The 13,900-nt window shown below is 39.0% G+C and overlaps 1 protein-coding gene across 1 annotated transcript in view; it reads right to left on the bottom strand.

Annotated features, from left to right (window-relative positions):
* Window positions 1-13,900, bottom strand: part of LOC128384387 (phospholipid-transporting ATPase ABCA1-like) — a 136,343-nt gene that overhangs the window by 38,167 nt on the left and 84,276 nt on the right. Inside the window, exons 34-38 of the mRNA XM_053343934.1 lie at window positions 11,404-11,478; window positions 9,240-9,409; window positions 3,855-4,032; window positions 2,609-2,724; window positions 992-1,136 (exon numbers count right to left, since the gene is read on the bottom strand). Coding sequence (XP_053199909.1) covers window positions 992-1,136; window positions 2,609-2,724; window positions 3,855-4,032; window positions 9,240-9,409; window positions 11,404-11,478 — 684 coding nt within the window. The remainder of the gene's footprint in view (window positions 1-991; window positions 1,137-2,608; window positions 2,725-3,854; window positions 4,033-9,239; window positions 9,410-11,403; window positions 11,479-13,900) is intronic.

Genomic DNA, 13,900 nt, shown 5'->3' with positions numbered 1-13,900 from the left:
CGAAGTTAGAGTGTGCAGAGGCAAAGTCTTTCAGACAACATTACACTCCATCTGAAGTGTCAGATCAGAGCTGTGGGAGACATTGTGATGAAGCATCAGATGTATAAGCAGCTTGTCGGTGAGTAAAGCACCGTTGTGTCTGTTGACAAGGAATGACTGATCAGTGTGAGGCTAAAAATATGAACTGGAGAAAAAAAAAGAAACAAGTGTGGGTGATGTATGCTAATCATGCAAATAACAATTAAGTCTACAAATCAAATTAGACATATTTAGTTCAGTAATCAAATCAAATCAAAAGACGTCAAGAAAGGTAGGTGATTTTCCACAATTATCACTACCTGTAAAGGAACTGAGATTCTGTTATTGAGAACGCTGGACATTACACTAATTGTATAGTCAGAATAGGCCAATTTCTGTTGTATAATGAAATGGGATTTAAATTATATTCAAAAGTAAAATGAATGTCAGTCAACATCCCCTCTCGGTCTCTCCCTCTTCAGACTGAACTCTCCATTTTCCTTTTCCATTTTTTTTTTTTTTTGGTGTCTTTGTCTTTTGATTCCCCTGAGACTGAAGCAGCTTGCAGTTAAAATGAACACTTGCTGAAAGATGGATGAGGAAAGTTCTCCGAAGACCCAATTCTCACTAAACGATTAAACATTAAAGAGAATAGGGAAAATAACTCCTTTGAAAAATCCTGGAGAGGATAAAGGAAATATATTAAAAGTTTACCAGGTGGGTACACACTCCGCCCACAAGCGTATGGAAGCCTTTGCTTGGAAAAACACAGCGTATTTATCTACAGTATGATTCAATTCAATTAGCCATCCACTGCTATATCCTCTAAATAGAATTTTTATGCAGCTATGGGAGACTGAATGTCTGTGCCTGCTTTTTCACAGGAACTGTGTCTTCTGTGGTGTTAAAATGATGCATATACTGTGTTATTTATCTGTCCTTTTCTGTGTGTTTGTGTGTGGCCGCCACTTACATCATCATCGAATAGCTCCATAACGAAGGTGGCCACGCTGCCGTTAATACCAATGAAGAGGTTTATACAGGTCAGCACCACATAGGCTGTGCTGGGCACGCTGAAGATGAAGGAGGCGGGGTACATCATGGGAGTGATGGCAAACCTAAACAAAAGCAACACAATGTCATGCACAGAGCCAGAGAGGATGAACAAGAATCACCTGACTGGATTTAGCAATACAAAAAGTGGAATTACAAAGAATTAGCTGATCTCTACTGTGGCCCGAACTCATTAAACTCACTATCAAGGTTAATATGGCACCCCGTGGCAGATTTCATGTTAGCACTTACTGATTCCATGACATCTTTAATTCAAGAATGCAGATTACTAGGTCAATTGTACCATTTGTGCTTTAATAGCACCACCTGCCTCTTCGATCATTTGCATGTCCAGTAAGTGACCTATTATAGTAGTAAAATGAAAATGAGACCAAAATATCTAAATTAACATATTATTCATGAGCTCACTATGGGGTTTCAGAAATCCACGCATAAAAAATCCCAACAAACTACAGAACTTGTTAATTAGGGTTCATTTGTAGGTCATATCTCATTAACTTTGCTTTCGTTTATTTTTTTGGCGGGGGCTGTGAGCGATCTAGTAGGCCTCAAGGTACAGCTTACGGTTTTTGGTGTTATGCACGTGACACCTTATTAACATTTGGGTTTTCACATGGGAGCTCAGTAGACAATGATGTAACAGCAAGTAGGTTTCAGTGACACTATAATCACTACCACAGTACAGTAACAACTTAATATGAATCAGCTTAAATGATTATGCTGCACATTTTGCCTGAAATAGAGCAGCCACCACTCATTCATGATAACGTCCCTATTTAAAATACAGTCGACGTACTATAAACAGTTATTCATTTGCCAGAACTTACAGTATGTTCCCTGTGAGACTAGAAAAGCAATGTTGCAGAAAAGCAATGACACTGTTTTAGATTATGGTGAGATGTTCTGATAACCAAAAGGATAAGGCACATACCACAAAACAGCAGATGTTTGATCCCAGCCAAGGACCTCTCTGTTCCCCCTTTTTCCCTAACTGCCTCTACTCTTTCCTATCAAATATAGGTTATAATGACAAAAGATATCTTTAAAAATGGTGATGGTATTCTTTAAACTGAAAGACATATTTTTCTTTCAAAAGCATCCAAAATACAAAGTAACAACTCAATGCCAGCTTTTCAAAACATGTAAGAAAGGAACAGCCACAATGGCCACTGAACAAATTAAGTTCTGACTAGCCACAGGGTGTTGCCATAGCTGAGAGGGGATGTAATTTAAACTGTCAAATCTAATGTACCATTGGGCGAAATCTGACATGTCTTAAAAGCTGCAAAGGAACCCTACTGATTGCCGTATACATACAGTTTATCATTTCAACAGGCTCTTTGCATCATGGGATAACTGGGTCAGTCATAAAAAAAATTGATGGCTGACTATTTCAGTATAGTAAGTGTTGTATATCAAAAACTCAAAGTAGCACTTAAGCTGAAGTTACAATATATAAAGTAGCACTTATATAAAGTAGTTGAGGGCACAGTCTGTGAGTTGTTCAGTAACTTACCCATACAAAAGTAGGAGGAGGACCAAAGCAGGCAGGTTAGGTGGAGAAACGTAGGATTTTTGTTGGAAGCAGAGGAAGATCACAATCACAATCAAGCATGGGATGATGTAGTTGCACTGTTGAAACAGAACAAGAAATAAGGAGCAATCCACATAAGAAGTAGAGGCCGGCTCATGATTATTAAATGCTCTTCAGGCCGTTAGTGACTACATGAAAAGATTGTTTGCTTTTGACATTTTTTTTCCTCCAGACAAACTGAAAGGACATGGAATTATGAAATCTGTAGATGACTTTTTAATTAGCACTCAAATATATTCCTCTTTAGTTTTCTAATTAATTCAGTGAATAGCAAAACCATTGGAGGCTCTTCTGTTTGAGGCAAGTGGTCGCTCAGTGACACACTGAACAAGTGTGCAGTGGTTTTATAACATTTTCAACTGAGAGACTTAATAATTATCTAATATTTGTTTCAACCCCTTCAGTAACAAAAGTGAAGGCTAGGAGAAGAATATTTGAGTTGCAGTTTTTCATTTCTGTGCCCAAGAATAAAGTTAACTCATAATTGCATTACTATATATTTCATTTTTTAATTAATATTCCCCAAAACTGCAGATTTCCACTGGTTGATAAACAAATACTGTTGATGCAGTAAATAGCATATATAAAGATACAATGATGCATGCTTATTTACAGTTCCCATAAAACATTTACGCTGAAATATTAAGGAGCTTTCAACCTGGATACAGCGTGTATGCTAATGCAGAAAGCTTCAGGCTAGAATCATTAGAGCGGCTCCTCAGGTACATTTGTCTTCCACTCAGACAGCATTTATCCACCATAATGATGGGCGCCCCCGATGCCATTTCTTTACCAAAGGTACCTGATAAAATGTTTACTTCCATTATGCCTTAGGGAAGCTGCCGTTAAGCCTGTTGAGTATAACCAGCAGGGGCAGCTGGTGTTGATAATTACGCCTCAGCCAATAACAGTTGCTCAGGTGAAGCTTTTCCCAGAACCCAGTGGTGTCAAAACTACATTATCAATTATATTGGATGGAATTTTTTTTACATTTAGCCTCAGGTGGAAAAAAAATCCAACTCTGGGATAGTTTCGGGAATACAGTAAATTGAGGCCTACGGCACTGAAACCAGAGTGAGATGAATCAAATTACCTAGTTTTAACTCTGGCACTCACTAGCATGATCTGTTAAAAGGCGTCACAACTACTTGATGAAGGTAGTACTTACCATGTCCCAGACAAAATTAGCCATCCAGTAGACAGCTGGGTTTACTCCACTGACAAATTGCAGATGCTTGGCTTTGTTCACCCTCTCTTGGATGAGGAAGAGGACAAAGCTGGCAGGGATGAAGGACATGGCAAAGATAACGCAGATGGACACCACCACGTCAGTCGAGGTTGTGGCCCTGTGATTGAAGAGAGCACAGCAAACAGGAAGTTGACTGGAGAGCTATTAGTGTGTATCAGGACACTGTAGTGGAGAATTGCAGTTCTTAAATACTCCTGCACAGGATCAAAAAAATAAATATAGCTAACCCTAAAGGTCAGTGAACAACCCTCAGATAGAAACAGGGGACATGGATTTCAGAATGACAGCACACAGGTGTGGACCAAAGCAAAGTGGCATTGTTGTGACATTGAATTGCAGAACAAACAACACTATTCTCTAAAGGTTTATCACATCAACACATTAAAGAGATATAGAAATCTACATGATTATAATTTGTCCACACATTAACTGTTAAACAAGGCTGTAACTTACAACCAGTCAACTATTTAATTTTACACAGCAAGGAGCTAAGTTAAAATAGACACAGCATGAATGGAATAGATATGGAATGGCAGACTTAAACTGCCTATTTAGTACAGAACACCATATATAAAAATATATAACATAGAAAGAAATATATTAAAGTATAAACACTAAATCACCCTTACTACACTGAATATGAAAAACTAAAACAGGAATGGACATTAAACTTTGTCAAAAAGGTATTTTTAAAATAAAATGTTTAATTTAAGACTTTAAAGACATATTCTTATTCTGATGACATTTCCATTAGAACACAGGTAATTTGACTAATTATCTAACTGGTAACAGTGGGTGCTAAGAGTATGTTCCCCTACCAGAGGGGTAAGGTAATTTGGAAACATTGTTTTCATGAATATGGGATATGAGATATCTTCATGAAATACAGAACTTTAGCTTAATTGAAATCTAAATTAAATGGTCTTATGCTTCCTATGACATTGATTAAAGTTTTGGTATGATATTCACTGACTTTAATTAAAGGGGGGAACACTGGCTCACTTAATTTCCCATTTCAGCAGGCACTTGTCATGGCTGTTCACTATAGTATTACTTCCTTTGCCAGCATTCAAGGCCAAAAATATTAACCATCGCTACACTGATGTTAAAGAGAATAAGAAAAGGTTAGACTCAACATTGTGCTGCCTGCTAAGTATATGAGACTTTGTCACAGTAAAGGAATTATGGCTGAATAAAAGAAAATGAAGCAGGTCTCTGTGCCAGGAAAAATGAGTCAAATGACACTTAAACAATGTTAAAGCTGCATTTGGCTTATTTCCGATAATGTAATAAATGCACTTAGCAATGATATAATGCATTTTGCTGTACCTGCAGAAATAATCCCTCTTACTAATATTTCAGGTGTTCCTTGTTAGTTCTGATGACTTAATTAGACAAGCATTATATGCAATCATGGGGGGAAAAACTCACAAGGATGTTTGTATATAATGGTACATCATAAAACAGCTTTTAAGGATCATTAGCGTTCTGAAATTATGATCTGGCCATTACGTTGGGTTCACCTTCAATTGGTCTCTTGGCAACACAGTCAACAAGTAGAAGAGAAGAGAGGACCACAGTTAAAATATGTAACAGTGCTTCTTTCATGTTAGAAACAAATTGGTCCTATCTCTTCCAAGATGCTGACCTTTATTTCATTGTCATCTGTCTTCATTTATACCACCCCAGCTTTGAAAGTGTCCTTTGTTGTGTCTGCTCAATTAGCGTTGGATAAAAGCTGTAGTGTATTTTTTAACCCCCACTGTTATCCTCACCCCCGGCCTGCGATAATCTCTCACAAGACGTCCCGCTGAGTAATTAGCATATTAAATAAGTTACCCTGTGTGGCTACATGGCTGAATTTATCATCTCCAACCAGACACAATTAGAACGCATAAATGTGAAATAATTTACAGCAGTGGGCGCAAATGCACATTTCAACAGGTTTCAAGGGCTGTGTGCTCTGGTTGGGTGGGGAGATAATGTAGGGGACAAAGCTGTGAATGATCTAACCCTGAATGCTTGAAGCAGGGTAATTGCTGTGAAGAAGAGGACAAGCAATCTGCTAATTAACTAATAATGGAACAGCAATAACGATGAGCAGTGGGAGTATAGCTATACAATATGTATTGCTTTCCTTTAGGTTTTGTTAATGACAAGGGCTGCAGGGCATAGCCTTACATTTTAAAGTGTAGATGGTCTGAAAGCATGAGATAATTATTTACTATTAAGCTTCAGGCACAACATCCAGGTCATTATTTGTAATATGGAGAATATGTAGATTATGTGTGGAAGCATGAATTTTTTAGCTCAACCATATGTGATTGTGTTGCACAGATCAGAAACAATATTCATTTGCAGATTACAACTAAATTATACATCAAATTCAACAGGGTGGCAGGAACAGGACATTTGACAGTTGCCAAATTGATATTCCTCAGCAATTAAGACGTGATACAGATATCTCCATTTTGTCTGACCTTTCTGATGATGACAGAGGAAATTGGAAGGCCCTATTTCCGTGCCAATGCTACCTACACTTAAATAACTTGAATTACATAATTTATAAATATTCATATAAAAGGTTTTTGTAATTGGGAGGAATGTGATTATTATGCTAAAGACTTTTGGAATAAACCAATGTAGAACTACATAGGACTGCAAAGCTAGTGGTAAGAAAACAAAAGATCGATAAGTGGACCATTAAATTCCACAACTCTTGTTCCCTTTCTTGTCTGCAACCTGCACACTTATTCAACTGTAGATGTGGGTCTAAGCTAATCTGGAGACCGTAGCTTATAAATCGTAGTTGTGACACTTGTCACAGAGAGAAGAAATAGGAAAAGATGCTCATCTTGAATCTATGGTCTGTAGTTCACTGTAATTTACTTCTTACGCTGCTGCAGTCCCCCTCTCTCTCTAACTCAAGGCTGTTTTCAACACCTGATCACTACATAAATATCCAGCTAAGGGTTTTGCTGGCGGAGCATGTAATATAACTGCCCATATGTTGTGATTGGTAGCAGCCACTGAAATACCTATATAATGTCAGGATTATGGTCCTCTGCAGTTGTCTGTATTTCAACTATTTTCCATCAAAAGTGTGGATCATGTTGAAGTCTCTGAACAGCCAAAATGCAAAATATCGGCAATAGATTACGTTGAGCTCAAAATGATTGGTCATAATCACACAACAAAACTGTACACTGTACACAGAGAGCAGTTAGAGCCATATGGTATGAGCCAGTATGCTGTGATTTAGAACATCATTAATCTCTGACTCTCATAGGGAGTTGCTCTCAATGTATATCCTTGTAAAGGGCTCCCATGGGTCTCTAAATATGTGAATACTCAAACAAATCCCTCAACTATCCATCTATCTGTCTTACACTGTTCATTGTTTTGTCTCATCTGTTCTCCCTTTGTCTATATGCTGTCCCCGCTTTTATTTCTCCCACTCCATTGCTGTGTAGCTATCACACTGGCTTATCTCTCTCAGTTCCCCAGGTGGCCGTCAGTCTTTTATTATTATTCTTTTTCTTTATTTGGATCCCCATTAGCTAACACTAAGGTAGCAGTGATTCTTTCTAGGGTCAGCACACAATAAAACATAACGTATCTAACATGACATACAATGTAACCCATGCAACAAGTCTCAATAAAAACATGTTCAAGACAAGTCAAAGTCAGGTAAAAAAAGCTAAATTATGTGACTATGCTGATCTCTCACATAATTTATTGGTGAGCACAGACAATCTGGTGGTTTAATAGAACAGATACTCCAAATCAAACCCATTAGATTACATACCAACCTCTCTTCCACTCTAGGCCATGAGAGACTGGTACTGTATGCTTTCTCTCTGTACTCTGCCTCATACCTAACGGACAGGGCAGTGTGCGCCTTGCAGCTTTATTCTGAGCTAATTGGAGTTTAGACAGATCTTTTTTGGCTGCACCTGACCAGACTGCTGAGCAGTAGTCAAGGTGAGATAAAACTAGTGCCTGTGTCACCAACACTCCAGAGGCAGGGGTAAGAAAAGAGGAACATATTCTGATGTATAATATTCCTCTACCCATTTTTAATATGTACCAAGTACATTGGCGTCTTGAACATAGTCAGTACCCAAGACTTTGAGTGATAGGAACACAATAGGATCATACTTATGTACACAGTGAAGCAATAGTTGCAATTCAGATTGAATGTTCCTTAACCCAAGTCATGATATTTAATGCAAAATGTTTAGTTGTATAATCTTTAAATAGAGTAGCCCTACACTTATTGAAAATATAAGGCATGTCTCTGGTAAATATTGAAAAAAGTAGTGGCCTAAGTCAACTTCCATGGGGCACGCCACACTGTAAACTTTAGGAGAGTAAAGACTACAATTAAAAAACAGAGACTACATTCTACTGAATAAGTAGCTACTCACTCAGTTGATTGCTGTTGGACTGAACCCATATAAAGTTAGTTTCATTAATAATAACCTGTGGTCCACAATATCAAATGCTGCGCTAAAGTCAAGTAATACAGTTCCAACCATCATGTCAGCATAAGATAACCATTTGTCGATCATCTTTGCCTGTGCTATGCACGTAGAGTGATATGCCTTATAGGCATTCTGGGAATCTGAGTTGAATTAATTAAGTGAAAAATAGTGTAGTACTGTATCTATTCAAGAAGAACTTTTTCCATTAGCTTGCTCAACACAGGAAGAATACTAATGGGCGTGCTATTGGCAGCTGAGAAACTCCATTGCCATTTGTTTTTCGGAAGAAGTACAAACTTGGTAGATTTCCAAAGCTGGGAGAATAACCCCTCCTTAAGAATGAAATTGAAAATATGACCCTTAGCAATGAATCGCCTATCCAGATCAACTATACCAGCTGGTTTATCATTGTTTATCCCAGTAGTTTTGTCACCTTTTCAATTTCAATAGGCTGAAATAGAATTGGTTATTATTTGAAAAGACTAGGGGAGCCCATTTTCTTTCATAACATTATTTTGCATCTCATTCTCCAGTGAAGGAAAAATGCAATGTTAATATAATTGAAGACAATATTCTATAGATGCAGCTTGCTAATTTTCACTAGATAACAGACTGTTTCTCAATTATATGCCATCTTTGCCCTGTTTCTCTTGATCTGGAACACATCAAGGCACAGGGGATGTAATTATGACATTTTCAGCAGGACATTTTCAACTTGCATCTTTGCCTCACATACTGTTCATCTGGAACAGAGCAGCATTTCAATCTAAATTCACTTTCACTTTTAACCCAATTATTGGTTCGACTTGCGACTCACATGGCCACATAGGAGAGTTGCTGCTTGGTGAGGTTGAGGGGGTGATTGGAGACAGAGATGCCATACTGGCGGGGATCCTGTCCTGCTGGCAGATTTCCTCTCAGGATGGCGTTGTTGGCCACACTGAGGAAGGACACCATGCCGTGCCAAGCCCGGTTGTAGAACCACACCTGCGGAGGTAGAGACAACCATTAGCACTGAGAACAGCATGTAGAGGCTTTGCAGTTGCTTCAGATGTCTCCTAGCAACTACATCTGGCACCACCATGGAGGATTAATTTGGTAGCGGACAAACGAGAAAAAGATTTAACAGGCTGTTTCTGAAGAGAGAGAGATTTTCAAAGTTGTGTGTGTGTGGACCAGTTGTGGGTGAAATTGTCTTATACTGAGGTGGATTTCTTTTCAAAGCACTACTGGGAAGGCACCTTCTGTCATTCCAGTTAACGTAAGGAAATGTTTTTGTTTTTTCTTGTGGCTTTAATAGCTAGCTAACTGGCCGATAAAGTAGCAAAGACAGGTACAAAAAATGATCATTACCAATAACAGTACAGAATCAGCTAGTTGTGTTGCGGCAGCTGAGTAGATGATGATGAGTTGTTGAGAGCTTTTAAGAGGTGTCTACCACCTATATGGCCACCATAAAGCATGTCACTTCACTTACAAGCACTCTATTTCACCAGCCTAAGCCTAAGAAATGGAGAAAGCATCTCCAGTGACACTGGAAAGTCTTTTATGCACCACACAGTGGGATGTGCAGACGTGTGTTTGGCCACTGTACACATTCTCAAAGATATCTGCTATTCTGTCTTTGTGTGTATATTGTGTTTTATATCTTCATAAGTATCTTATAATGACTAGAAAATGGTAATTTCTTGAACAAAAATACACTAGATTTATGTTAACTCATTTCATAAATAAGAGAGGGGGTCAAATCACCCCTTAAACAGTTTTAGGACATCATACTGTTCTGTAAGAATAGGCAATGGAGCTGACAAACATTACTTTTTCATTCAATAGAAGATAAAGCATGCTGACTGCAGAGACAGAGTAAAAACATTCTTGCACTTTCTTTTTAATGTAAGTGATTCTCTAAGTCTGTGGCTGCTGGGGTGTAGAAGAAAAAGAATGGATGAAAGAGAGTGGGAGTGAGAGAGGACTCCCCGCTGATAGTGCAGCGCTAATTAAGAGTGGATGGTGTTTGAGTGTCAGCCTAACATAACACTGCATCACAGAGGAGGATATGGAGAAACTGGAGTACACACACATGTGCACGCACGCACATACTGTACTTTTGTCTCTCTCTCCCTGCCTGTTTGCGGCTCCCTCTATCTCTGTGCTCTTTGCTGTATCTCACACACAAAGGCTGACTAAAATTTATATTATTTTTCCTATTAGATTTCCTTCATCCTTCAACTTCTGAAAGGTCTGCCGCTATGACATTATTTGATGCATTCAAGATAACTGATAGTAAAAAGCACAAGTTTGTCTGCTAAATACATGAGGGTGGTACACAGTGAGTGAAAAATATGTAGGTAGATATGATGGCAAGCCATGTTCACATTTCCACAACTGAAACTACTTTGAGCATCAAATTATCTTGGGGCGGATTTAAACAGTCAACACTCTCTTAGCATAAGATAGCAACTTTATCTGTAACATTATATATTAATGTTTTGAGGCAGCATGTATTTCATTATATAATGAAATATGCAAAAACACATGAGCTTATTTATTGCTGTTCAGGTAAACTCAAGGTTGTACTTGGACTGGAATTGAATAAAACATGGCCTTTAATTATGGAGGTGCACTCCTTTGCACCTCCTTGCATTTTCTGCAAAACCATCATGCCATGTCTCAAGTTTTTATAACTATTTATTGACAACCCAAGGTGTCATTGTCACTCATAACTTCTGCCAAAATAGATATCCAAAATTTAAGGTTTGACAGTGTATCATTTAGCAGATATCACAAGTAGAAAGGTGAGTAGGCTGTTTTCTTAGTGGGTTCCAATGACTATGTCTTCATCCTTTTTTTCATTATCACTATTCCTCCCCAAAAATCCTAACCGCAGCAGCCTAATTTCACCTATGCGATCATTAAACTTTCATTTAATTGGATCTAATCTAAACGCAGAGCAAAGAGGCACACAGCAATTAATATAATACCTTTACGTTGTCCCTGGTTCCCAGCTTCTTCAGCAGCGTCTCAGCATTCTGGATGATCTGATCAGTCACATTATCCTAATGAAGATGAGGAAAACAAGAAATACAAAAAGAAACAGAGTTGGAGACTTAATTGGCTACACTTGGAAAACCACTACTGCTCTTTGAAATGCAAAACATAAGGCTGACGGAGACAAGAATTGAGACTTCCGGGGAACATTTGGGTTTGCTGAACCACTTATTTCCCACAGACTTTTGGGTAGGGGTGTTATTTTGGCTAATCCTAAATTGTTCCTCTTTTGACATTTCGGTTTTATTAAATATGGTGGATTAATTAAAATCATGAGAGGAGGGAAAGAACATTCAAACAAAGATTCACAAGTAACAGTAATGTCTTAATTACCTAATGTACGGATCAGTTTTAATCATTATCACTGGATTCTATGTCTCTAATTGCTCATATACAGATAAAATAACAGCAAAAAAACAAGGTGCTCTCCAGAGTCTGCAACAGTTTTGGTGGTGGAAATGAAAATGGTGGAGAGAGGGTAGGCTGGACAGGTTGCATTAAAAATCTGCTCTACTCCACTCATGTTTCATGTGAAATGAGCCTCAGGATGAGGGCTTGAGATGACAGGCCAAAGTGTCATGTCGATACCTGCTGTTCAAACCAGCCATAAGAGCACTGAGCACATTACATGTGTGATATAAATGCAAATGGACCTCCTGTTGGCCCCTGCCTTCATCATAGGGCTATAGCAGAGGAGAGGAGGGAGAGTGGATGTGGTGTAGAGTGAGGAGAGGAGAGGTCGGTGGAGAAAAAGTGTGGGTGACAAGTGGGGAGAAAAGTAGGGGTGGGGGGGTGGTAAAAATAAGAGGAGAAAAATCAAGAAAGACATCCCAAGAATGCATGTGCGCTCAGGTGCTAGTGCTCATCTGCGCTGCTGAAAGAGATATAGATACCCAAGATATTTCCAGCCCCAAGACAGTTACTTTAGGATAAGGGGCAACACAGATCAAAGGCCTGTTCTTATTTTTCTTCTATTCCACAATCCTTCACTCAGTCAATCCTACATCACAACCTCAGAGATGTGGAAACATCTCAAGAATGTATTCAGAGCATTTATTTGTTTTTGCCCTGCTATAGATCATGTCTGCTCCTTTGGCATACCAACATGTTTACATGTCATTTCAGTAACACAGCATAAAGGCTTCATCTCTTTCCATATCACTGTGTGAAAGAGGAGGAGAGAAAAAAAAAAAAAAAAAAAGAATATACGCCCCCATCTACACAGACAGGAGTATTTGTGTTAAATAACATCCCCTCTGTTCCAAGTCATTACCTATTCATACACCTGGCAGAGAACAACACTCCTACTCTTGTCTGTAATGCTTCCTCCTGCAAAAGCGAGGCAATGTTTACCGTATTTGTGTTTTACTTCCTTTCGGTTTTTCATCGTGCCAAGCAGTGTTGGGCAACACCAATAGGCGGCCTTCTTGAGGATTAGCGGTGGCTAGAAAGAGATGAGAAGGGGGCCAACAGCTGCCTGGGTTTAATCCTTGACGAACTCCTCCCCACTCAAGGACGATGACAAGCCTGGTTTCACCATGGCTAACGACACAGCAATAAAGCCACTCGAGTGTGTGGTGACTTTTTTTGGCTGGTATTCCTAAGTGGCCTGCAACAGTTCAGTGGTCAAATGATCTGGGTGACAGTGTGGTCATACGGTCTGTGTGAGAGTGTGTCATTTGTGTGAGTGTACTGAGATCTTGCCAAGAAGGAGCTCATGGGTTTTAAAATTGGAGGCTTATTTCTTGGAAAAATCTTTAATAATCTTTAAAAAAAACTTGTTGTTATTTGAGGTGGTTGCAAAAGCTTTTTTGATCAGAGTAGTAATATTAATACCCAAGCATGAGACATTATGCCATTTGAAATACATTTTTAGGCTTTGATAAACAACTTCCGACAAAAGGGCTTTCTTATTCTCATCATTTCCGTCACCTCTTTCAACAAGGAACCCTTATTTCGACCTGCTACGCACAGGAAAAGCAATTAAACTGAAATTTTTAAAGCCTGTTTCCGAGTCTGTGCAGGTGGCTCAGAGTGCAAAAAAAAAAAGTGGTACTTCCTGTTACCTATTCACATCACAATGCCAGAGAGCCAGACATTTCCCAAGGACAGTGTAGCACTTTCATAACAAGGAATGCAGAGCTGGGACGGCTAATGCCAGGCCATTAGGGTTACATCATCGCTGCTGCATGAATTAAAGTCACATTAGCGTCGAGATCCCGGAGACAGAGAAGGGAGCCTGGGTAGGGATGAGACCGGAGACGCCTGAGGGCAAAGCAATGTGCTGATCTCAGAGTAGTTTGAACGTCCAAAATTTGAAATGTTAATGAGAGACTCTGTGTATGCAGGAGAGAGACTGAGAGAGAGATGCAGGGAGGGGACAAGTGAACTAGTATGAAGTTCAAGAAACAACTGCAGTCGAGTAAGGGT

Source organism: Scomber japonicus, chromosome 22 (assembly GCF_027409825.1).
Source record: "Scomber japonicus isolate fScoJap1 chromosome 22, fScoJap1.pri, whole genome shotgun sequence".
Classification (NCBI taxonomy): domain Eukaryota; kingdom Metazoa; phylum Chordata; class Actinopteri; order Scombriformes; family Scombridae; genus Scomber; species Scomber japonicus.
Note: the sequence above shows the minus strand (reverse complement) of the source record. Positions and strands in the feature narration are given on the sequence as shown.